Here is a 26812-nt window from a genome sequence, read left to right as displayed (position 1 = left end):
CGTGCCCTGAAATCCAAGCTCGGGATTTTTCCCTTTTTAAGTCTGTGGTGCAGGAAGTGGAGTCAGACGCCAAAGGTGGGCCCCAGGCTGGGCCCGAACCCCCAGGGGTCTGGCTTCTCAGCAGTGAGAGGTCGCGGCAGCTCTGCCTGTGAGCACCTCCGGGGCTGGTGGAATGAAGAAGCCGAAGGAGCCGAAGGAGCCAAGGGAGCACGTGACCTTGCGTCATTGCTAACAGCTCACCTGCAGCAGCCACTGCACACTGTGTTGATTATTAACCCACCAAAAAGGGTTTAAAGAGAGAAACCGGTAAGACCCCAAATTAAATGAGATATGTACTAGAATTTATTGATGGTCACTAGCAAAATGAAAATGAAAAGAAATATTCCCATTGCAGAGTAGGCCTGCACTTAAAACAGAGAGTATTTGTGCCACGTCCTCCAGCATGGCCAAGCCCCTCTGCACACTCACAGCGGGATATTAGCATGTTTCTTCCAGGGACTGCTCTGTGTTTTACTGGCCAGCACATCCAGGTCATGGCAGATGCGCAGGCGGGTGGTCGAAGGTTGGATGATATCATCGACAAACCCTGTAAAAAACGAAAAAAAAAAAACCAACCCTGAGAAGCCATGAAGAGTTTGCCTCTCAGCCTTCTATGTCTAGGTTGTAACGTAAATTAGCAAATCAAAACACTACTTGGCATAAACAGTTCACAAATTACAAATTAACTTAAGAAAATTTAAAATAGCCTGAAAAGCAAGTATTGCTGTGTCAATAGTTTTTAATTAGAAACATCTGCTTTTTCAATTTGTGCAAAAGTCAGCAAGCCAAAAACTGTTCAGGAGGAGCTTTACTCACCGCGTACCACACCTGTTACTGCAAAGTTTTTGACATACCACCTCCCTCCATCTACTACTGTTACTCTGATTTAAAGGTTCAGCCGTGACATCCCTTGACTTTGCACGTGCAGGAGTCTCTCCCCCGGCTCAAACAGCGGTAACAGACAGAGGGGGCAATACTGTACCGAGTGGCTGTGGTGGAAGACAGCTTGGCTACATCTTCCTGGCTCTGTGGCACTATTAACAGGACTTAAATGAAGTACAAAACCAATCAACGGAGTAAGCCAGCATAACTGGAAACGGAGAGAGCCGACCCCAGAGTCTACAGAACTGCCTCATAGAGCGCAGCCAATGCTTCAAAGCTAGAAGTAAAATTCAGAAGTAAAAACAGTGGGGAAATTTACTCAGAAGAGCCCTGGGTAACATCACTGAACTGAACTAGCCTCTGTCCCTCTCTAATGGCCACTGGGCTGCATCTTGGACTGTCAAATAGATTGTCAAAGCACCTGTACTTTTAAGGGAAAGGTGGAGTTTTGAGATGCTTTCCAGTATGTACAAAATTAAAAATGGCCTTTTCAGCGCAGACCCTGCCTTTCACCAGTCTCCTTCCATCTGAAGATGTGGTTTGTGTCTAGATGTGTTTTTCTGTCACACGCACAAGCTATGGTTAAGCATTGCCTTTCTGATTCTGGTACAAATGTCTCGCCTAAATAACTTACTCGTTCGGAAGAAGTTTACTCAGTAGCTACAAACGTATCTATGTGCAATGGCAAACAAACAGGGGACCCAGCGTGTGAGATTAACCGTACCTCTCATGGCGGCAGGAAAAGGGTTTGCAAACTTATCCACATACTCGGCCTCTGCATCTGCCTCTTTTCCTCTGAAAATGATCTGGACGGCGCCCTGCGAAGACCAAGCCTACAGGTCAGTGACAGTCACTCAGGTGGTACAGAGGAAAGCCGTCTGCCCCACCAGCCCCTGCCCCCACACTGCGTACAGACAGGCGCGCCAGTACGCTGCTTCACAGAAAATGCCAGTTGTCTTTATGGTGCCAGGCCACCTCCGTGGCGCTGCGACGGCACTGATGGCTGCTGCGCACCAGCCTGAGTCAGCCTGCGTTTACCTTTGCTCCCATCACTGCCACCTCCGCGGTAGGCCAGGCATAATTTGCATCTCCTCTTAAATGCTTTGAACTCATCACATCGTAGGCTCCCCCGTAGGCCTGGAACAAAACCCAAGGGATTAATTATTGTGAAGTGCCCTCGCAGCACCAAGAGCCTACATTCCTCTCGCAGCTTTTACTATTCCAAAGACATGCGAGTGGGGCTAAATTGTACCTGAAAGAGACCACGAGTGTCTCCACTTTGCTACAACAATCTCCCAAGACTAGGTGTCTCTTCAGCTAGAAGCACAGAAGAGCAAGGACGGGGACTGTTGGTAACCAAGACCATTGTTGATGGCAGGGGGAGAGGAATGAGTGCGTAGCTGGAACAGCAGAGGCCTCAACCTGCGCCCTGCACATGCACGCAAACAAACCAGCCAGCATGCTTCTGGGCTTCCCTGGCCAGGGAATGCAGCACTCGGCCGCTGCAGTGCTCCACTCTGGTACTGGAAGTGGTCCAGACAGCCGTGATGAACAGACACTGCAGAGCCAGCTGCAGCACAGTCCGTTTCACGGCATTACTGAAAACTAAGCAAGGCTGCAAGCCCTGGGCACCAAAGGATGGCAACAATCAGAAGTATAGGGTTGGGAAGAAGGAAAGTTTTCTTTTCGCTGTGATAAGTTTTCAACTTATCAGAAAAACAAGCAAGAGGGGCAAACTAGCAAGGAAAAATTAGACTATAGCAAAAGCATATGGAAGAAGAGAAACCACGTGAGCGTTAAGCCTGCAGACGCAGCAGCAGAACAATAGAGTCGGCACTGGTTTGGGAAAAGGAGACTGAAGTGGCAAGAATTGAGACGGAAGCTCTGGTGTGTGCAAACAGATGGCATGGACCTCAGCAAGACACGCTGGGGGACAGAGGACAAATACTTGACTGAAGGCATTCCAAGGAGAAAGCAGAGAGCAGAAACACGCGATTTCAGAGGAGTGCAGAGACAAAAGGAATGAAGGAACTGAGGTAATAGTCTGAGAATAGAAGACACGGCCTCTTGTAACCTGACGACGAGGTGTTACCAGATGGGACAAATGGAGACGTGACAATGACAGAAAGCACAAGTGGGACAGATGGACAAAGCTTTGCATAACTAAAATTGCTACTACTGAAGACAGGAACTCTAAAAGAACACCATGGAATCGTGCCAACTTACCTTTCTGGTGATGACAGTAATTTTAGGCACAGTTGCTTCTGCAAAGGCAAACAGTAGCTTTGCACCATGACGTATGATTCCACCATACTCCTGAGCTGTACCTACAAATGACAGATTTTTTTTTCACTCCAGGGAATTCACAAAACCACTTCAGCAATTGTCATCATCCGTTACCGGCAGCAAACTTCACCACCACCAGCGCTATGTTAACGTCCAGGAGAGGGTAATACCAGGCAATGTCCTCCATACAACACCGAGCCACTCTGTGAAAAACCTCTCACCAAAAGCAGCCAATGTTTGCATTTAAGGTCACACAACCAGAACACTCACCAGATGGTACCTTCCTAGGAACAAAACAGTTACATCGTTTTCAAGACTCCAGATCTGACTTGCAGTGAAAAACACAACCTAGATTCACTTCCCCAGAAACCCGCTCTTCCAAACACCTTTTTTTCCAGACCATATGGAAAAGCAGCTTAGCTGCTATACCACAGACCTGTCCTAGCCTTCCTTCAAGCAAGTCCGAGATGATGGACCTTAAAAGACTGAGCATGAATTCCTCTACAGGAGTTCTCACAGCAGGTGCTTTTGGAGCATGCTCATAGCAGCGAACAGGAACATAAGCCATCCCTGTCACAGGGCGTTCAGCACCGTTCCACCCCACCCACAGGCCTAGCTGGCTTCACGCAGCAGCAGCAACTTTATTTCTAGGATTTCTGACCATCAGACCACTGGGCAGAACTCTACAGTTGTTTTCTAGCAGTTTATCCACCTACTGACTTTTGCTTTCAGCACCTGAGATAACCTCTTAGAGTACTTTGGGATCTTTTTAATGGATGACTTCATTTTTTTTTAATGTAAGATTTGAAGTAAAAATTCTTTTGTGAGGTTTATTTGGTAGTCTTGTTTGGTGGCTCAACTTTAATGCTTCTCCCCAAGCATAATCTGAGTGTCTAGTAATTTATGCCTATACTTACAAATGTCTCCTCTCAGCTGCCGTTTCACTTTTCACTTATGTATTTCCCTCCAGCCAGTGGGACTTGTCAAGGCCACAGAACCTTTCCAGCAGCAGAAATCAGAACAGCTGTGTCGTCTTATCCCAGAAGCAGTCTGAACGCAGCTGGGACGCTCAACCGAGACCCCGAGCTGGGGGAGCACACAGACCCCGTCATCCAGCCACAGCCTCAGTTTCAATGCACACTTAGAACAAGGTAGCCAAGCACCTGAAATGCTTCAAGCGTAAGATCAGATCATTCAAGTATTATTTGAACTATTCACACTGTCACCCACGGCCAATTAACACAAACTCTTTTCTAGCCATAGATTCAGTCCCAAACCCATGCTAAAGATGCGTTTGGGTCACTAACACTGTGAGATGTTTGGTACATCTGTGTGGGCCCATGTGACAGATTCTTTCTTCTTCTGTACTGCACAGGAGTTGTAGCGATCACCACCCTCAGAGTTACTCAAGCTGAAATTTCTAATGTTCATGTACTGATCTTGCCAAAACTCCTTAAAATACAACAGTTCAGGATCACTCTCGAGCCTCAGGTCTCCCTAGATTTCTCTGCTTTTACTTATCTTCCATTCACCTACTTGCAAACCAACATTCTGTTGTGCATTACTGTGACTACTTTTAATTGGCCACATGGAAGTAGCTTTGTTCTTGGATTCTGAGCAACTGTCCATATCTAGATTCCTACAGTGGCCGCTGGAGTGGCCTGAGCCCCATCAGGCAAGGAGGGTGCATCCTACAGCAGGAGAGAAAGGAGAGAGAGCAAGAGGGAAGAGGAAGGTTCTGTTAAAACACGATTACATTGTATTGAAGTAAGAATGGGAATGGTGACAGTGACGTTTTAATGCTTTGACAGCTGTACAGGCCTCGAGGGAAACCTTGGTTGATACAGCAGTATATTGTTTTATGAACCTTATATATACAACCGTATATATAACCTTATATTCAACTGTATGAAAGACTCAGGATGTTTAATGGTGTAACATTTCTATTCCTCTCACAATCTGTTTTCTAATAGGTCATTTTAACGTTGACTGCTTACAATAGCCTATGCTGAGAAAAAGTCTAATCTTGGGCCTTTCCTTACCGATTTACCTAAAGCTTCTAAATCATGGACATCTTTATCTGAAAAATGCCTTGGAGCATGGCAGAACCTAGACTTTCAAAGATGCAGAGAGCAGGGGTGTGTATAACTGAATCAATGGCAACCAAGGACATTCTTTTTTCCCCCCCTGTAGCTTCCTCATTTACACATTTGGGCATTAAGTACAGCAGGTCAGACAGTTTCTGTTGCTGCAGCGAAGCCTGGGTAGCAATGCAGGCCTGTTGGTTCAGTAACTCCGGTGCCGAGCAGGTCTGGCTGGAACACATCTTCACTGTGCCCTCAACTGCCGCTGCTTTGGCCCTCTCCTCAAGCAAGCCCAGTGAAGTTCTGTGACCTCACAACACACTAATAGCATTATTGGGGGCACAGTGAGGCACTTATTTCTTTTTCCTGCAGTTTCTTGCGTATTTCAATATCCTTTTGTGATGACCACTCAGAGTTTCTGTCCCAAAAAAGCAGGATTTAAAAATCTGGCTTGTTTAAAATCTACTACAAGTAAAGGTCTTTTCACAGATTTTTAAGATGGGTCTTTAACACCACCACCACCCTGCAAGGAGCTGAAATGTAATGGCAAGGCATACCTGGCAAAAACCCAGGAACGTCCACAAAAGTAATCAGTGGTATGTTGAAAGCATCACAGAAACGAACAAAGCGGGCTCCTTTCACTGAAGAATTTATGTCTAAGCACCCTAAAATTAAGAAAACAAAGTGTTTACAATTTTTGTGGTCTGCTAATGGCAGTAATTCAAGGCAACTCAAAATCACACTCCATTTTGGCTGTATTGTCTTCTTAAAACAAAACAAGCACTTATCTGCCAGTAATATGGAGTAATGTGCCATGAAGTTTTGCTGGTTTAGAACCAAGATTAGAGTACAAGCTACATTCAACAGGCACTCGTTTTTCTGAGCGCTGTTTGTAGAGACTTTCTATCCCCACAAGTTTAAATATATTCTTGTAATTTAATATATTTTTCTGTAAATTTTCTCTTCATTGATATTTTTCAGATCAGTCATATTGAAAGGCTATAGAGTTCTCCATTAAAAACCAAAAAAACCTCAAAAAAATCCATTAAATGGCCCACTATGAGAAATACAAGCATTTCTGGTAAACATGCTGCAAAGTATTTCTCTTCTGGTTTAGTGCCATTTAGAATTATGTGTTATTATATTAAACTGAAACACATTTTGTATAAAAGCATCTGTGGAATGTTAAAATCAAGAATATTAGAAGACTAAAGTAATATGAAAGCCTGCTAATACCTTGATAGTCATATCTTGTAAAGATTACAAAAGAATAAAACATCATACTGGGTCATCTGTTTTTCCCAAACAAAAAGGCACAAATATTAAAAACAAGGAGCAAACCAGAAAGTTCTGATCAGTGAAAGTCACTTCAGAAATTACCTAGGTAAGGAGAGAAAGCGAAATCCCTCGACAGTTCAAAAAGGTGATCTTGGCTGTAGCTACATGTTGTACCTCCACACCCAAATGCTCCGAGTTCAAGAGCCCCACCTGTGTATGTCTGGAAGCTCTGCACTGCTCTAGCTATAGCAAGCTGACAAAAACCTCACCCTACGGAAGAGTTTTAGGCATTTGAATGCTGTGGAAGTAAGTCTGCAGTTCCCGTATTATGCTTAATCCAGTTAATCACAGGCTGCTGCCAACTAAGTGGTGGTCTTCCACCCACCCCACTCGTGTGCGCCTACCGCTCCGCTTGTGCTGGATACAGTGGTCATTGATCTCCCTGCGAGCAAGACCACCTTGCTGATCCACTAAAGAAACAAACTGTTTTTCAGTTTCACAACTCACAGCTGCATTACAATGAGATTCAAGACAAAGGAAGCAGTAGAAAAACCAGCGCGAATGAGCGGAGGGACCGTGCAAAACAAAAACAGCCTCACCGCCTTACACAGCATGCAAAAACCAGATGTAACAGAGAGGAGACAGTGTTGACAAGTTTCACACTGGACTCGTACAGCCAACTCTAACCTGATGCTACTTTGGGTTGGTTGCCCACTATCCCGACAGTTCGGCCATTCATCCTGGCAAATCCAACAACAATGTTTCTGGCATAGGAAGGCATGATCTCGAAGAATTCCCTCTCATCAGCAATCTGCAAGGGTGAGAGTTGGGCAGAGCCCATATGAGGACAGACAGACATATGTGTATTTATATACACAGGCAAACACACCATCAGTTGTGTTAGTATCAGAACTTTTAAAACATTTTGCAATTTAAACAAAAGAAAACACACACAAAAAAAAAACCAGGAAAGAGACCATTCCATCTTCTTTGCAGCCTTCATGCCAGGTATTAACTAGTGCTGCACTTATTATCAAAACTGCCACTTAGGCAATCTATCAGAGAACATCTTTATGACATATTTATTCCTCCATAGTGAGCCTTTTTTCCTAGCTTGTAACATTAAAACTTCAAATCAGATGTTAAGAACTCCCTTCTCGCAACTTAATTATTGGCAGACTACATTTTTAAAGAACAATTTCCAGTGATAAAAAGCAAATAGTACTCCACAGAGCTCAGAAACTCTCCAAGACACGTTTAATAAATACTCTTTCTCTTTGCACGTTCAGAGCACTTCATTAACAGAGGCCAGGAGAGCTGGCTCTGCTGTGTCCATCTCCCCCGGCCACCAGCAGTGCACACAGTAGAGAACGGACAAACTTTTATCTGCAGCAGAGGAATGCACGCACTACGTCAAACATGTCTGTCTGGAACCACAACTCCTCGGTAGCTGCACTTCTCCCTGGGGTTGAAGTTCCAGCATGTGTTCTGCAAAGTGACATCCGCTGGTGTATAAAGCGGTATCAAAATTCACATGTTCAAAAGAGATCATAATTACACATGGAGCAGTAGCGACACCTATACATGGCTGCCTAGTGTTTCCTACTAGAATTCCATGTTTTCAGCCCTTTATGAGAACTTTGCCAATACAGACTGCAATTTGCCAGCCATTTCTGGGACTGTGGCACAATGAGAAATTGTGAAAAATTTATTATTAAAGTAGTTTTATTTCCTTCCTTCATGCTTCTCTAAGTCTATGAGACTTCAGGGTTTTTTTCCTAGTTCAGATTTTTTTTAAAATGCCAGCTTTTAGAACAGGTAGTGCTGAAATTCAGAATGGAAGAATCCAGAGAATAAAAACAGCCTGAGCTTGCTTTCTCCACTGAAGTTAGTCTAAATGCAGCCAGCTGCAAAGCGCAACGTGTTAGCTGAATGAGCGTGTGGGGATAGACAGTCAAATAAAACAGCAGAAGGGAGAAGTTTGTAAAGGTCCTACAAACACAGCTGAACTCCCCCCACACATATGTGCTGCCCGCTGTGAAATGGAGTTACTCCTAGCTTCGGCATCCACCTAAGAACCCCGGGTCGTCTGCCATTCCACATCCCTGTGATAGAAGCAGCAGCTGGAAATTTTAATACTCAAAATTCAGACTCTCAGGCTGCTCTACAGGGGGCTGTAGCAGTTTCATGTGATAAAACTTCTTTTACAGCCATGTTCTCTGCCCAAGCATTTATAATGTATTCAGTTGTTAAAACTGGAAAAGTGAAGCACTCAATGTTAGGCAAGAGGATTACCAGCATTGCCTAGGCTGCTTTAATAAAACCTCCATCATTTATAAATTGCAATACTGGCTTTCAGGTTCTTTTTTTTTTTAAATAGTAAGATGTTTCCTTCCCTGCCACCCTGCCAGGAGATCTGCCTCAATGAAACTTCTAACATCGGACTTTCCAAGCTTCTGAGTCCTTGACTTGTGATTTAAAAAAAAAAACAAAAAAAAAACCTCCTGTACTGTCTGTGTATGTTATTGTCTCTTAGAATAAACAGGGAAGGGTAAACCTTTGGATGCAGCCTATGTAGTTTATTACCTCTTATAAAAAAGTGACCAAATTGAAGACAGTAATAACAAGGTGTGGGTCGGGGGGCAAGTGAGAGAACTCAAGGCAGGAGAGGATTTCAACCCCAGAGAGAAAACTGACAGACAGCATCTTCCAGCTGTAGTTACACATGCAGCATATGAAGATGCATCCTGAAAACAAATCTTAGAATTCCTTTCATATGCTAAAATCTTTTTTTCTGCAGTTTTTGTGGCCCCTTCATTCACAGCTACTACACAGGTAAAAACAGTAACTTGTGAAGACTGAAAAAAACTTACCCTTGGTGCCATTCTATTGGTTTCTTTCAATTACTTAAGACACAGAATATAATATATCCACATTAATTGCAACAACGCTCACACCAGCAGACTTACAGAGTGTATGATGTCCAGCATATCGTAGGCTTTAGTAGATTCAGTTGGGACAACCGTGTCCAGCTCAGGAACCAAACGGTCACTGCAGAAAATAAGTAAGTATGAACAATAGTTACTGATCAGATGAACACCAAGACCAAAAAAAAGAGTTGCACCTCTCAGACACTTCATGGAAATGCTTCTCAAATACGGGGAGAAGGAACAGTCCTCTTCGTCTCAGCCAGTTGTGCCTCAGGCACTGAGCCCTGTGCAGCAGGAAGACTAAAGCCCAACTGATCTCGTCCTGAAGGAGACAACTCCTCGACAGGCACCTGTGCTTAGGAAACCATCTCCTGGAAATACATTTTCTCCTCTTTGACTGAAAGAGCCCAACATCAGGCACAGGGGATAGTGGGGGAGGTGAGAGAGCATGCTGCACAGGGCGCTGAGGCCACGGGGGCACAGCTCAGCCGTGGCTGGAAGGACTGGGTAGAACAAGCATCAAGGCGGCAAAAGCAAAGAGCCTGCCTGGCCGGCGGCTCCGGTCCTCGCAGCTGGACGGGCAACACAATTTCTCCCAACAGCAAAGTTTCCTGTCACATACCTGATGGACCGTGCAGACAAAGCTGAGGAGCTGCACATTTACAGCTCTGATCCCTTCCTTGCCCACGCTGTGCATCTGTGAATTTGAACACACTTGGCCATAGGAAAACTCTCCATGCTTACTTCCCCTGTCACCCAACAAGCGGAGCCTCATGGGTGGGGAAGCACATCTCTCTCGCTCCTTCAGTTTAACGGCTGTGTTTGAAGCGTCTTTATTGTTACTCTGCTTAACAGTGACGCATTCGTGTGGTGCTTTACTTTTAACAGAAATGCTGCCTCCCTGTTAGCAGCTGACACTACCAGTTACCTCCGTCTTTGATCATATTAGTTTCATTAAGGACCTACGAGTGTTAGCCATGCACTGGGCCTTTGGATTAATTCAGTCCCCCGGGGGGGGGGCAGGGTGTGCGTGTCAATTTTTGGCAGTCAACACTGAGAAGAATTCAGGGAGTTTACAATTGTGCTATTCCATAAAAAAAATGATCTGTATTTGTTATGAATGGTGTTTCTGTGGAGTTGTTACTGAATTACTATTTTAACAATGCCGTGATTTAGTGCACTTAAGACAGCACAAGGTTCTAGACACCCAATTTAAAACCAAAGTGATCTGCAGTTTGTCAAAATCAAGACAAAAACTAATAATGCAAGGCCCACAGCTGTCTCTGTGCTCCCTCACATACACAGGACCAGAGAGGCACAACTCCCTGCCGAGAGGGTAAGAGATACATCTATTAATAGAATAAAACTAACAGCAACACCTCCAAGTATTTTTTCCACATGATTAAGAGTATCGCATGTAAGTATTTTCATAAAATGATAAAATGAAACCTTAATCTGATAAAAGCAACCACTTTTAGCATACTAAAACCCCAAGCTACAGAAGATTCTAAAACTTTTTCTTGTCCATAAAGTAAATGTGAATGTGCTCTTAAGTTCTGGAGTACCACAGGCAGTGGCCAAAGGACAGGGGAAGTGGAAAAACGAAATTACTGCTTGCATAAATTCTGTGCTGTACAGTACTGAGGGAAATTACAACAGCATTAAAATAAATAACCATCATCCAAACGAAGACATTACGCAGGATACCACAGGTTGGAAAATCTCCTTCAAATCATCACAGATAAAGGACAACGGAGCTTGCCAGTCAAGTCACTGGACTTAAGAGGCTGAGAACTGTGTTTCTTACAGATCCCACTTTTCAGGAAGGAACTGCTGCTCATCATCAAAGCAGTCACATCTGAAGCTTGCCACAGTTTGAGACACTCTCACCCAGATCGATGCTGGGTTTTGTTCAATACAGAAGTGAAACTGTACTCTGTTACCAACAATTGATAACAACCTCCTCCAGGAACTTGTACAAACACTTAAGGCTTTTGAGGAAACAGAATTTGTTTATAGGCAAAGACTATAAAGGTAAACACAAAGGTGAAATCACACCTTACACTATACCAAATGCAACGAACAAGACACCTGTCAAAGGCAGGGGACATAGTCACCATCAGACAACTTGGAACTATAAGGAACCTTCTAACTCCAGAACGCAGGTCACTGACACAAAACTCAAACCGACAGAAGTTTCAGCAACCAAGACTGACATTTTTCAACACCACAAAGAACCCACCTACCCAGAGAAAACAAACAAAACAAAACCACCCCACCAAATTCTGGACTTAACAGTGAATACAAAAGTATATTCTATTTAATTTGCATTATTCGTGGCAAATTTTGGTGGTGTGAAAATGAGTAAGAACAAAATTAGAGGAATGGGCTTTGACTGGAGCAGCGGTAAGGATCAACCACATCAATCCAAAGCAAAAGGAGTATTAGGTGTCAATATGTCCAGGTGAAATAATACCAATGTAAGCGTTAAGACCACAAATGGGAGGAATACTGGAGACACTGCTATAAAAACAGGCAAATTTAACAAATAATCAGTCTTCACGTGTATAAAGACTACTAAATTGAAGTTATTAGTACAATTAGTGCATTTATTATACCGTGATCCTCTAATAATGTATCTGGTGCCACGTAAAAGATTATCTCCCTTAAAAAAATAAAGAACTAATTTCTTATATAAAGTAGCTACAACGTAACCGACAGCTTCTCACAAGAATATAAGCTATGATAAAATACATTGATTAAAAAAAAATGTTGCCTCTGTAATGACATTAAAACACCCCTATCAAGTCTATAGAGGGTGATTATCCCAGTACAATTTTTGAATGCTTAGAAAGAACATGGTAACTTCAGAGGTAATCCAGAAAATTTAGCAAATAATGCAAGAGATTTGCTTTGGTTTGTCACTATCAAACCAGAACAGTCTTCCAGTTTATTTAATAAACTCCTAAAGACCAACATCTTGGAAAAATTTAGGACCAGCAACTAACCGACCTGTCTGACCATTCTCTAAAAGCAGCTAGCAAATTTATTTCTCTAATAGTAAACAATGTATTTCAGGTACCAGAGCAGTGATTTGTGAAATCCATCCAAATAAACCTCCTCACACAAATTGTTCCAAAGACATTGCAAAGCACAGTGAAGCGTGAAGAGATAACCTCCCCATGGTAAAATCTTCATGTGTGTAAGAACCAGGAGACACACATCACGCACATCTACAGAACCGAAAGGAACACATTCAGGCTGCTCCCATACAGGAGAGGGCGACAACCCCTTATGGGTTCCCTACAGAAAGGGCTGAGCTGGGGCTGCAGCGGGACCTCAGGTCAAAATGCTTCCACTCCCTTGACATTCTCTGTCTTTAACACTACTAGCACGGCTGTCTACTCAAACCGTCCCGTGCTGGCACTCTGGCTGTCCCTCCAGCTCCTGGAAAAGTTCTCTGATCAAAGTCCAGACAGTTGCTGGTTTTCCCCTCCTGAAGTGAGTGAGCCCTTCCCTTGTCATGCTGCCAGCTACACGGCGCGCCTGAGAGACAAGTGCCAAGCCATGCAGCTTTCTGCCTCCTTGGCTTCCTTGGTGCTGCCCCACCTCTACCTTTAGCACACAGAACTTACCCAACAGAGATGTAACTGACAAAGAAGGGCAAGTTCTCCCCACTCGTGTTCACTGTGCTATTCTGCCTCACTTGTCTCAAGAGACTGTGACAGCCCATCTGTACAGAGATTACTTCTCCCCATATTCTGTACACAGCCTGCGTAACTTTTCTTTCAGAAAATAAAAAACCCGAGATCTAACAGTGAGCATGTATGTATGTATGTATGTACACATGCATGTTGAAACACTTTGCATATTTACACACCACAATGCAGAATTACCAGCCAAGATACCAGGCACAAAACACTTCGCTCTCATGCTCCTCGAGTCAGATAAGCCATGAAATTTGGTGGTCAGAGACCACAGATCACAGCCAGTCTCCTCTTACCTGGGATCATGGCATTCACAGACTGGTGCTGGATCACGGTTGCTAAGAGGTAAATAATTAAAGAACTCTCGGAGGTTAAGTAAAGCATCTATATCATTCTCAAAGGCTCTGTGCGCAACTCCTGGAAAGAAACAGTTAAGCAGTTATTGAAATTATTTTAATTTTGCAGCTTTTCATTTTCAAGTATGTACCCATAAAGATACAGAGAAGTAACAGCAAGAGTTTTTAAACCTGAGCTATTAACCATCAGGAGTTTTAAGCCACCAAATCTGACCAGCTAAAAACATCTAGAAAATGTGTGGCTGTATCAGACTTCCTCCTTAACAGGCCTGGATTATTGATCTCATATTTAAAATAACATAAAGGGGTTTATCAGCTATCACAGACCTAGAGCTGGATCCCAATCTTCTGCAATTCAATCAAGGTTACTGTGCCGCACTCAAGCTTTGGACTACAAGTTCTTTTATAAAGGCTGGTGCTGAGCAGTGTCTCTAGTTGTGGTTTTGGTTCGTCACCAGTTCCGTTCACATACCATTTGAGATCCCACAGTCATTTCAAGCCTCAAGAAGATTCATGAGTCACCAAGTTTTCCCAGATGGGGTGGGGGGGGGAACCCACAACAGCGCTTCATCTCACATTGTCACTCGGTTTATAGTTAAGAAGTTCAGTCAATCATGTTAGTAAGCAAACAAGGGGTTGTTAACGAATATTTCAACCCACGTAAATGTCTGAACAAACAAAAAAACCCACACCACCCCAAGCCTGCTTTGCTAAGCCCTGCCCTCTGTCAATCTTCCCACTTCTAGAATCTTTTGTGGATTTGCTACTTTCTCTTCCAAATCCCAGAACTCTGCCACACTCCCATTTCCCCTATTTTGTTTTCCATTACTAAAAAGGACCAGCAAGAGAGCCCCTACACAGGGTAAAATCATCTGCTTAAGTAGTTTTATCACTTCGACTGAAGTGACGCTTGAGTACAAAACTGCATTAGACAATCAGCTGTTTAGCCAGAACAACTATGTCATTTACTTTAAAGAACAATTAGTATGTTAAGTGAACTACCCAGCTCTCACCGGATACAGTAGTGTGTGTCTTTGCACCCCCGAGCTGCTCTTGGGTGACATCTTCATTGGTAACAGACTTAACTACGTCCGGGCCAGTGATGAATAGATAGGATGTATCCTGGGGGAGGGAAAAAAGCAAAACCACACAGTAAATGCTACAACCAAGCTGCAAAAGCTCCTAAGGGGAAGTCACAGCCTCTAGACACTTTCCCCAAAGTAAGAGTACAGTAGAACATAGGGGAAAATTTCTTAAAATTCCTTAACGTATTAAATTAAAAATCCCTCAAAAATGCAATTGCATCGAAAATACAATTATCCACAAGTTACTGGGGAAGTTTCTCTTGATTTTTCATAAAATCAGCTTAATCCATCTGAAAAAAACATCCTTCATGCAGGGTCAGTTTGCACCCTCACCTTCACCATGAATGTGAAATCGGTCAAAGCAGGCGAATACACAGCTCCACCAGCACAAGGACCCATAATGAGGGAGATCTGTGGAACTACCCCAGAACACAGAACGTTTCTCTGCAATAGAAAAGACGTCTCGTTTTACCAAAAAAAGTGCATCTTTCGGTCTGAATTCTTGCAGAATCTGTGCAGGCAATCACAAACAGGAGAGGACAGCTTATTTTATTTACTGGGAGATAAATAAGTATCTGTTGAGAATGTCTTGGTGCAAATAGAACCAAAATAATTTTGTTGCTTCCATTTTGCTTCTTTCTGTTCCCATGCATTCGGTTTCATATACCACGCAATGATGGCAAAGGAAGCGGGAATGCGTGACCTCAACAGATGCTGCAGGGGCAAAAACTTCACTGAGCCTGGAGTGCCGGGAAGTGTACGTAGCTGAAACTTGAACATACAGGTACGTTTTATCGCTCAGAGGCAGCAGTAAGCTTTACTAACAAATTGTGTCAAAGATTCTTTTAAAATCAGATTCCTGCATCAGCTTGAGTTTTACACAAGGGTGAATTACTGCTGTCCACCAACATGGATGGCATGGTGTCCAAAAAAAATGTTTACATTGCTCATTGCTCAACTGGATTACAACCAATTTCTGTAACTTCAATGTATCATCCCAGATTGCGCTGATCCAAAAGACTGTTTGCTCTAACTAACTTGTTATCCCACATGCTCACATTCCTACTGAAAGCACAATCATGTTTATGTTCTGCGCGCTTACTTTAAAGCAATGTGTTTCGTTAGGCATATAAAATAACGTCATTCCTGTGAAAAAAAACAATCAGTAGCACATCTAGAAGAAACAGTTCTTGCATTACCCACAAAAATACTGTAGAAACGTGAACCTTTCACCAGTTCAGTAAGTACTGGACATCCCCAAACGGTAACATTTGTACTGCATACTATTCTTTGAACAGAAACATCTGACTTGCATCTTTTTTTTCTCACCTCCCACCCAAAAAAAAAAACAAAAACCCCCATTTTTTCCCCCCACCTTGACAACACAGGCACTTGGTCCTTCTGATCTGAGTTTCTCAAGTTTTCTTCAAGTGCATAGTGTCTGAGTTAGTTTAAGTCCCTCTTTCTGCAGTGGAATTCTTTCTTTCACCTTTTATCAGCCCTATTGAAAACAAATCTGCTGTGTGAAATTCCTAACATGTCTGTATTTCAGAGACACGGGGACAGCTGGTGGTGGATCACAACCATCAGTCACCTCACGAAACACTCTCTGAACTACAGCATGCCCACCTGTCTCAAACACTCGAGAAAAATTACATCCCACACACAGGCAACCTATACGTCAGTGTAAATCTGAAAGTTAAATAGTTGTTTGGGATTTTCTTCCAATTAGGTAAATTGCCTATTCTTTCATACTTGTGACAGATCTCACTATATAGCGCGGCTCCTACAAAGCTTTTCATTGGACCACCGTGTTTTACAAGGCCCAGCATTGCCCATGTTTAACACATGGGTAAATGGAACTAAGTGGTATGGTAGTTTGCCCAAAGCCAAGAAGAGAACCAAGGAGGCAGTCCAGGTCTCACAAGCCCTCATATATGCTGCTTTATCCACCAGGTAACACTGGCTGAAATAGGACGATGATAACCTAAAAGTTGACTTACAAACACCGACTTAAGTAAAGGAAGACCTTGTCCATCTTTGTGGATGCCAAGCTTCCGGGTCATCCAGCAGCCTACTTACCAAAAATATGTCTGCATAGCCTGCCAAGGACTCCACTCCCTCCTGGATACGGGCTCCTCCAGAGTCGTTCAGCCCAATCACGGGTGCTCCAACCATGGCAGCTTGATCCATGACCTAGTGATGAATACGAACTCCTCATTATTGACCTAGCTAAGCTAAAACCCCAAAGCAACTAACTCCAAAATGCACACTCCCTAGAAAAAAATCCAAACGTGCCAGAATGTGAACTGCCTACACAGCACTCAGTTTCTGCTTCACTTGTATTAACTATCACAGTCACTAAGTGCTTACTGAGGTATCGTGTTTTAGCCTCCAGTCTGAATGAGTCAAAAGATACACAGTTAATCCCTCTCATGGTCTTTAATACTAATCTGCCCCACTAGCCATGCATCTCTGTACTCGCACTGCATTATCCAAACCCTGTGCTAAGTGACACTGCAGTTTGGACCAAAGAGGATCCAGCCACCTTTGTTCATAAAAGGTCTCAACTGCACCTTAAACATTCTCTCATATATGTCTAATCTGATCTTAGAAGTTTATTGCAGTGGTGATTGCATAATCTCCCTAAGCAGTATATTCTAATGCTTGATTATCCTTCTTAGAAGTTCTTTGAGAAGACTAAACTAAAACCTTTCCTCTGGAAATTTAGAAACGTTACTTCTTTCTTGATATACACTAGTCAGAGACAGCAATTAACTACTACTTTGCCTCCACATTCGTAAACATTCAGGTACCTCAAATCTCCTTTCAGTCTTCATGTTTCCCTTCACGTTTCTAATGTAAGCACCATCAATTCAGTCACAGTTCTTTCTACATCCTATTTTCTAGACCTCTGATCAGTTTGGTTACTTGCCTCAAGATCATACGCAATACTCCCAACAGAGGCTTAAGTGGAAGGAACTAATTCCTTACATTCCTTACATAAAATATTTCTGCTTATTGGATCCCAGTAAAATGTTTGCTGTTTTCATAACACTACAGCACCAGCATATTATGTCAAGATCTGCTTTAACATTTAAGATCCGCTTTTGCTTCTAAGTAGTTTTCTATAAAACTACACATTGTCAGTTATTCCCCATTTTGAATTTCGAGGTTGCTTTTCCCTGCCTGGTATTAGCCCTTTTTAATCATTGCCATAAAATTGTATCTTATTTCAGACAATCTTTAACTTCCTAAGATTTTTAAAACTTCAGTCCTGTCTTTCAGAGTGCTTGCAGCATCAGCCTTGAATTTTACATTGCCCAGAAACACAGTACCATATTCAAATCCATAGTATCTTAGCGGTACCAAAGCTCCAGCCCAAACATGAATCAGTGATAACTGTCTTGTTCTGGAGCGGCTTTGTTCCTACTTGCAGTCATTCCACGTAAAACAGGGGCTCTTCAGGCTTTGTGCCTGGATGTCCATGTAAAAGTTGAAATATTGTGGTGGCAGACACACCGAATGACTTTACAATTTAAATGCAATCTCACATCTAAAAACCGTCGCTGTGGATTGCAAGCAGGGGCTCTGTGAGCCAAGAGTGCCCTCGTTTACTTATGTGAACGTTACACAAGGCATTAGCAAATGCCTTATTAGAAATCAGCTGAGTTGACATTTATTGCTTCTTACTGGAAGCCCTGTTATGCTATGGGGACAGGTTAGCGAAAAAAGTTCACTGATGCATTTCGCTACTTTCCAGGGACTTACATATGGATTGTTTATTTATTTATTTCAAGGCTTTTCCAGACACTGAAGTTCTTCCTAAAACACACATCGATATGCACATTCAGACTACTGAAAATGTGTTCATATATTTGAGACCAGACATTTTTTTGCCATACCAGTTTTTATAGGGAACATTGTCTTGAAACATGACATCATAGATGCACGTATGTAGGCTTTAAAGTGGTCCCCACCACAAGCAGGCACCCATTAATCCCAAAAGACCCACACTAAGTCTCTGCTGCTTCACAGAAACCATTACAAGCATTTCATGTGGTCTGAAAGACCACAAGGCTCTTCTGCAAAAGTAACCAGCCCAGACCTACCCAGCTTGGATCTTTGCTGCAAGATGCCAAATACTGCTACCTCTCTGCAGCTCCAGGAAAAAATTCCAAATGGGAAACAATTACCACCAATGGGGCGGATCTCCAGGAAAGCACCTTCACTTCCATGTTCCGTGACATTTTACATTCCTTATGCCACCAATAAGGTTGGCAGAAGCTAAGACTGTCTCTCTTAAAACAGATTTCTGCTTCCCAGAATGTGGCCTAAGAAGAACTAAGAGAAGCGAGACACCACACCACCCAGAGCCAGTCTTTATGACCTCTCCACTGCCCAGGCTGCAGCCTCAGACCCTGAGCCCCAAAGCAACCGATGCATCCAGAGCCTTCAAACTCTGGACCCTACCACTGATGTTGATGCCAACCAAGAACAGTATCAGCTAGGAAGGACACAGGTTTTTGCTTTTTTTCTAGTTCTGCTATCAGCACTCTCCCTGCTTCTTTAGAAGTCAGAGATCAAAAAAACCAAGCAGAAAGGATCCCATCATTCCAGTACTATTACACGCCTCCCCAATAGAGAGAGACACAGCAAAGCTCCAATGTGGAAGGGCAGTATCAAGTCTTTCCTGATACCAAGACTTGGTATTTAATAATAACTTGGCCAAGCAGTTATTATCCAGTCCAAATTCTTTGTGTTTCTTAGTTTTACACCTCCTCACTGCTGAGAAGCCTGTGCCAAAAAGCAGTTATTTCCATCACGAAAAAAGGCCTTGTGCACCAAAAACCTTGTTTCTGATTCCACAGCAACAAGATCCAGGAAATCTTCACCAGCCCATACCACTAAACACTCACACATGAAAAGGTTCTTGTCCTCCCCACAACTGGGATTCAAACACCATCTTTTCCAGTGAGACAAGCAGACAAATCAGAATAAATAGCCACAAGTGCCTGATAACTGTTTATCTTCAGATTGTTCACTTGTTACATTTGCTTTTTATAAATATTACACACTTCCACACAGCACTGTTTACAAGAAAAAGTTTCTCCTGAGTCATTTCACATTTCTCCAGTAGACAATGGCTAGTTAATAAATACTTGTGCTCTGCAGGTCTCTTGTCTTTGGTAGCACGGTACAAAAGGCAACTTAATTCCAACAAAGTGTGTATTACTTGGAAAAGCTGTCTTATACTTGAAAAGCTTCCAAAGGGTACCTCTCTGCTCACCTGTGCTTTCACTTCTTAATTGACATGAGGAGGCAGGCATTTTCAGGTTGCCATGGCATACACCAGAGTCCACTAAAGTCAATCACAAATCATATTCTCCAAAGTCATTAACGCAACAAATTGAAAAAAGGACGCTCACAATCTTTTGTTTTCTCCTATGCAATATTACCTTGCAGATCTTCTGGGCATGAGCTCCAGATAAACTGCCTCCAAATACTGTAAAATCCTGGAGGGAAAAAAAAATTTCAGATTAGGGAAAGAATCATTTCAGTAAAATGTCATAAAATGTTGCAAGTGAATAACGCAATCCTACAACACCCCATATTTGGTATGCTGGTCCAAAACAACTTGACTCCCTTAGTGCAGCCTGCAGATCAATCCTGTCCAATCCAAGCCTCCTTTACAAGGAAAACGATCTTTTATATGCATTTGCCAGTGGATTCCATGTTAAAATCACAAACTTACTATGCTGTCTTTGGGTTGTTGGTTTTTTTTCCTTCACAGAAACAGCCTCTCTTTCTACAAATATACGCTACTCTTTTATAGACATTGTCAATACTGAAGTAGTCTGGAGAAATTTCACCTGTGAGGAGGGTCTGTGTTCGGCTCCTATCTCATGTTCAGGCCCACATAACAGTGTCCTTCCTTGGAAGAACTATATATCCAAGTCAAAAAAGGCAGGGGGTATGACTCGCTCCAAGATCAGACAGCAATAGTCATTGTGGCCATGATAGCAAATTGAACAAAGGGTACTTTGTGGCCCAGAACAGAGAAGCAGTTACCAGTGATCTGAGAGAAAGCCTTTCTTACACAGTGTTAAGACTAACCAAGATAAATCTCTACCCATGGTGTTTCCTCTAAAAATGTTAATATAAAAAGTATATTCTAACATTAAAGTATCTATTTATATGCTGTCAACTAATCAGAGTTTGAACCTGAGAAACAATTCAAGGCTGCTAAAGTGCCCTCTGTCATAAATACTGCTCACTGCAATTCTAGTTGATGTCTCCAGCGAACAGCCCCCATTCCGTGGCCTGAAACCCAGAAATGGTTCTCAGGACCCGCAAAGCCCTCCACTGACACAGGTCTCCACACACCCGCAGGAACTCATCCACACACATCCAGCCGCAGGGACAGAGTCAACACTTGCAATTCCTTCAAGCACACGGGGCTCAGCGACTTCCCCATTAATTCACAACTTGATTATCAAAAATGTTTTGGGAGGACTCCTCCAGTCTCTCAGGGTATCAATATGCAATGATATTACACCGAAGTAATAACAGTTTGTTTTTCCAAAACGATCCCACTGCCTCTGCATTCTTCACTCTTCTCATCTCACCCTCGTCACAACTGCAGCTATCACCCAGCGAAGTTTCTAGAAATGCTTTTTTGCTTCTTATCTGAAGGTGCCCTGCTTCCTCCCCCAGGATGTTACATCCATCTTATGCTTATTGGTAGAAGGTACACAGGTACATTACTACACTGAAATATTGTGAATTTATGTCAAAGGATAAGTTTGTGCTATTTAAAAACCAACAAGCAAAACCATACCTGACTGAAAACATAAGCCAGTCTCCCATTAATCCGTCCACGGCCAGTCACCACACTGTCTCCAGGGTACTGTATTAAAAACAGAATAAATTATTTTTAAATAATAATTTTTAAAATAATCAAAGCAGCAAAACGTCCACTAAAAAGCCACAAACTTATACTGAGAACTAAGTCAAAGCAAAGACCAATTCTCCAAGAGGCTGTCTTTCATATTTGCAGTGGGGGCTCCACAAAGATTCCCCCCAGCCCTAGAAAGGAAAACTTAGAGGTAATATCACATAGTAGTTGTGTATTAGTGTAAAGATTAGTGAATTTTGCAGTTTCCCTTCCAATTTCAGCACATCTGGAGTTAAAGCAAATCACATCCTTAAAAACAGGATGCACCTTTTATTAGGACCACCTGATGTTTTTGAAAGGACACAGCACACAATCCCTTCTTGAGGTATTGTTAAAGAAAAGAAAACAACCCTGGAGAAGTCAAAAAATATAATTACAGTCACCTGAAATACTTCAACTTGACCTGTCCCATTTTTCACCCTGCAAATAAGGGACGAAGAAAGAGCTGGAAGAGGAAACGGAGCCTGTGAATCTTAAAATCTGGTTATCTATGTTGTCTCACTTTTTAGTGAGGGAAACGTATACAAGTCTTTCAAGACAACAGTAGAAAAGGAGCTTTACTGGGCTGTAATAAAGGAATTCCAGGCACTTAAATGCTTTTTTGTGGTTTGATATTAAACAGGAAAAAAGAAAAAATGAAGAAAAAAAAAAAAAAACAACAGGCGGGGCCCACTCCAAGGGCTACTTATGCTCAAGGTTATCTGTTTTTGCAAGGTCACACCGCTCCGGGAACTCTTCTCAGCCTGAAGAGACGGCACTGCTACCAGCTCAGGAAACACACCTGTAGTTCCAGCCACTGTCTCACACAGATGACTCCTAGAAGCCCAAGCAGCCTGCAGAGTGGCCTGGGTGTGGGTACAAGTCTTACCCTGCCTTCAGAAAGTTCGAGAAACTCAAGAGAAATTCAATGCTAAACTAGTATTCCAGCTCACGGGGCACAGTTATGTCATCTGTTGTCAAACTGCACTCTGCAAACACAATCTGCAGCTCACTGAAAGGTGAATTCTGAAGGACAAGGAAAAAATTAACTCTCTCATCACTCTCAGGACTTTGCTGCTCCTCCTGTCTTCAAAACCAGCAATTTTTTATCAGCACTGTGGGATGCAGCATTGAGTAGCGTGATGAGAGGCAACACAGTAGTTATCCGAGTTTGCTGGGGAACAGAGTAAAAAATTTACTTAAGAAAAGATGTTTGCTCCTATGCTCATTGAGAGGGGAGAAGGTCTAACGTGACATCCTCCCCAGCACCAAGTCCCATCAGTCTCCAGGCTACCAAAACGAAACAATCCTTCACCTTTGCCAGTTCCCAATGCCACAGCTGCTCACTGTGGAAGCCTGCTGATCCCTCCCTCATCCACACGATGCAGCCCTGCAACTTGAAGGACTGAAAACTCATGAACTGGTTTAATAACCACATGAACAGAAGTTGTAGTCATTGTGTGCAGCATGGGGCAGTGGTGCATGCTGAGCAGCTTCTCACCACACCCCAAACCAAAATACTCCGCAGCAAAAGGCCCTGTTTGCTGCAGAGAGATTCACGTTGAACAGGCCCATCTGCACTAGCCACTGACACATCCCAGCATGTTTGCTGGTCCTTTCTGTACTAAATCTCAACAAAATACTTTTCCCCTGTAGTAATTTATCAGGCATCAATGTTATGGTGAGACACTTTGAGGAGCCACAGATTTTCCCTCTACGTGATGAACTTCATGTACCACGTTGGTGTAGGATACATAACCATGTACCTGAAAACTGCATAAACAAGCAGATTGCAACTTGCTAACAGACCAGTATGAACGCCTGAATTTCCAAACATATCAGATTTTAAGGCCCTAAACGATTTTATGACTGTAATTTGGCAGACATAAGGATGGATCTGAGTTAATTCATCCTATAACTCTTAATGTTACCTGTAGGGAGGCAGAAGTATCTACCCATATTTGTTCTTCATATCTAACTTGACTGACAAAGTTGTAACAACCACGTTCTACAGCCTCCTCTATTATTTAAATTACAAATCTAACACAATATCCAGGGAGGTACCTGAGCCAAGCAGGTGACCTTATAAAAAAAAGGTATCAAGTTTAGACAATGGAAAAGTAAACCACGTAAGCTGTTACATGGAAACTGAGAATGGTAAAAGGAAAATTGCAAAACAATAAAAAGCTGAAAATAGTAAAAGAAATTACATGTCAGCAGAAGAGCCTACTTTCAGCCAGCTGGCTGGCTAATCGGCAGAGGAGTAAGAAACAAGAGTTATACGATATAAAACTACCTTATTCTTACTAGAGTCCATCCCAAAGTCAGAACATCTGTGTTCCACAAACATGTCATATTCATCAAAACTGTCAGGGTCCAACAGCAGAAGAATCCGTTCCCTTGCTGTCAGCTTTCCCTGAAATGGAGCAAGCAACAATTAATATAGCCATCAGGTGGTTCTGGCTCTGTTTACTGACCACCAACAGACCTGGTTTAATCAAACATAGCCTCACTTGATCTGCCACATTTGGCACATTAAGCAACTGCATGCCCCCAAAGCTGGAAATAGCCTATATTGTGATTATCCACCTTAAAAACAAGCGTAATGCAAGCCAGACTTTGAAAAGGCGGCTGACTACTGGAGCGGCATGACCACAAGATAAAGGAAACAATCTCAGAGTCTTTTCAACAAGATATAATAGCATCACAGCTATTTTTGCCTACACATTTAAATGCTGCTATTAAGGCCTTTGTTCTATTCTTAAACATGGAACCCTTCCACAGCTGAACCAGTCCTTACCCACAGTTCAAGGCTCAATTCACCATGCTCGATATTTGACCACAGCAAATGAGAGGAAAAAGGAAATACGACAGCCTGCAGGGATTTTCTGACAAAATCCTTTTGTTCTTTTTTCTGTTGGGACACTGATATGGGCATAAGTAGAGAAAGGGCCAAGAACATAACTGACTGACCAGATATGCATGTCCCTTGCTCAGGACTGATGATGCCAAGCAGTAATACCTGACTGCAAAGTTCTTTGTCTCTTGACCTGCCAAACCAATGTTATTTCCAACCCAGGTAAGCATCTGTCTCCAAAGGTCAGGGCACCTGGCTTGTCTTCTTTATAGGGGATGGTGTGACCCTGCCTCAACATGACGTTAAAACACAGGTCAGCTTCTCTGCAAAACTTCAGACCACTAGGTCAAAAAGTGCATGAAAATCAACAAGCGTAGGAAAGCCTAACGCAAGCCATGGATTCTATTTACATTTAAAATGCCGTAAGATGTTCGGGGCCCACACACAAGCAGAAATGCTTGTGTTTTGGTATGTCAGCGCCCTAAATGTAACGCGGTGAGCCTGTCCCTGGCGGGGGGGCACTGCTGCTGGGCGAGCCGGCCGCTGGCGGGAAGGGCTGTCACGGTCACCCTGATGCCTACACGCCATCGTGGCACCACCAGGTCCCTGCGTTACACTGAGAAGACATCCCAGCGAGAAACAAGAAGCAGGAAATCTGTACCGGCACCCCCTCAGCATGGCCCAGGTTCTGAACGGGAGAGGCAAGGGCCTGACAAGCCGGCGGCTGTCACCCTTCCCTCTGCCCCCCGCCACTCTGCTAGCTCGCTGCTCTCCGAGATCACCTCACATCGGCCAGGCCAGCGTGAGGGGCCGGGCGCGCCGGCTGCCCGCCGAGCCGGTGAGGCGTTACCGCCGGCCCCGTGCCGCGAGGCGGGCGCTGCCTCAGGGCGGCTGCCAACGCCGCCTCAGCCGCGCCGCCGGCCCGGCCCGCCCGCCCCAGCGCTTCCCGCCCGCGGCGCGGGAGGCCGCCTGCCCCCGCCCGCAGCACCGCTCCCGCCCGGCCCGGGGCCGGCGGCCGCCACGTTAGGAGCCCGGCGGCGGCGGCGGCCCGGGGCCCGGCCGCGGGGACAGCGGGGAAGAGGCTCTTCCCCCCCGCCGCCCGCTCATCACCCGCTTGTGCTGGGCATCGATGCGGCCCTGCCCGCCGCCCAGCAGCGCGGCGCGGCGCTTCTCCTCGATGCGCTCGGGCACGGAGGGCGGGCGGGCCCCCGAGGCGGCCGGTGCGGCCCCGGCCCCGGCCCGGCCCCGCGCAGCCGCGCCGCCGCCGCCGCCCGCCGCAGCACGCGCACCGCCGCCATGTCGCGAGCCCGCCGGCGGCGGCCGGAGCGGGAGCGGCGCCTGCGCGCGGGCCGGGCCAGAGCCAGGGCGGGCGGGGGCACGGGCGGCGGGGCCCGGGGCGGCCCGAACCGCGCCGGGCGGCGCAGGGGAGCGGCGGGCAGCTGGCCGGGCCCTGCCGCCCCCCCGGGGCCCCCCCCCGGCCGCCGGTTTTCTCCGGCCGACTGGTAATGGCTCTTGCCCTTGCGCAGGGCGCTGTGCGCCGGCCCAGCGGGACACGTACCGGCTGTCCCCCGCCTCCGTCTGGCTTTGGAACAGCCCGGGGGGACCCCGGCGAACGTGCGCTCCAGCAGCGGGGCCGGCGACGCACGGGGCCTGCCGCTCCCGGCGAGCCGCCCGCCTTGTCCTTGCGAGCACTGGAATGTCCCTGTGACACCGGCAGCGGCCCCCTGCCTCCCGGTGTCAGCGGGCAGCCCGGCGGCAGCCACGGCACGATTCCAGGGCGCGAAGGCCGTGTGTGCGAGGGTGTTGGGGCACACGCCACCCGCATGGGCACAGGCCGAGGGTGCCCGGCTGCCGTGTGGCCGCAGTACGGAGACCTGATGTCACCCATCCCCAGGCAGCCCGCCAGCTGGCCAACACCACCGCCCACCTGCCCCGTACTTGGTCGCCCCTATAGCTCATCTCGGGTGCTGACCACCAAGGAGTAAGAGCGAGTTGACAATCGCTGGAATAGCACTAGGTGAATGCTGCCTCACCCATCCGTACTGAGCACAAAGGAGGGCACAGGCTTGGCCCTGTAGGTGTCACAAGGGTGAGTCTGGAGAAGGCTCTCCAGGAATGGAAATTCTTGGGTCGTGCAGCATTCACAAGCTGCTGTGCAACCACTCATTTTGGAAGGGCTCTCAGGGCTCCAGTCCAGTCTTCTACTCAGAAGAGAGTCAATGCTGGATTCATACCAGGTTTCTCAGGGCTTTGTTAGTCAGATCTTAAAAGTCTGCAAAGACAGACTGGCACAGCATTCCCGGTCCCTGCTTCAGTGCTCAGCTGGTCTCATGGGGAAACTAGTTCCCCTCCCACCCCTTCTATTAAGTAG

At 44.8% G+C, this 26812-nt stretch overlaps 1 protein-coding gene across 1 annotated transcript; it reads right to left on the bottom strand.

Annotated features, from left to right (window-relative positions):
• Positions 1-319: 319 nt before the first annotated feature.
• On the bottom strand, positions 320-25739 carry PCCB (propionyl-CoA carboxylase subunit beta). The gene is given in 16 exon segments (XM_037406294.1): positions 320-586; positions 1646-1739; positions 1960-2058; positions 3148-3248; positions 5849-5956; positions 7257-7380; positions 9539-9620; positions 13503-13623; positions 14576-14684; positions 14981-15091; positions 16730-16843; positions 20107-20163; positions 21489-21557; positions 23881-24000; positions 25552-25661; positions 25664-25739. Coding segments are annotated over 16 exon segments (1617 nt in total). The 3' UTR covers positions 320-464.
• Positions 25740-26812: the final 1073 nt, after the last annotated feature.

Source organism: Falco rusticolus, chromosome 13 (assembly GCF_015220075.1).
Source record: "Falco rusticolus isolate bFalRus1 chromosome 13, bFalRus1.pri, whole genome shotgun sequence".
In the NCBI taxonomy this organism is placed as follows: domain Eukaryota; kingdom Metazoa; phylum Chordata; class Aves; order Falconiformes; family Falconidae; genus Falco; species Falco rusticolus.
Note: the sequence above shows the minus strand (reverse complement) of the source record. Positions and strands in the feature narration are given on the sequence as shown.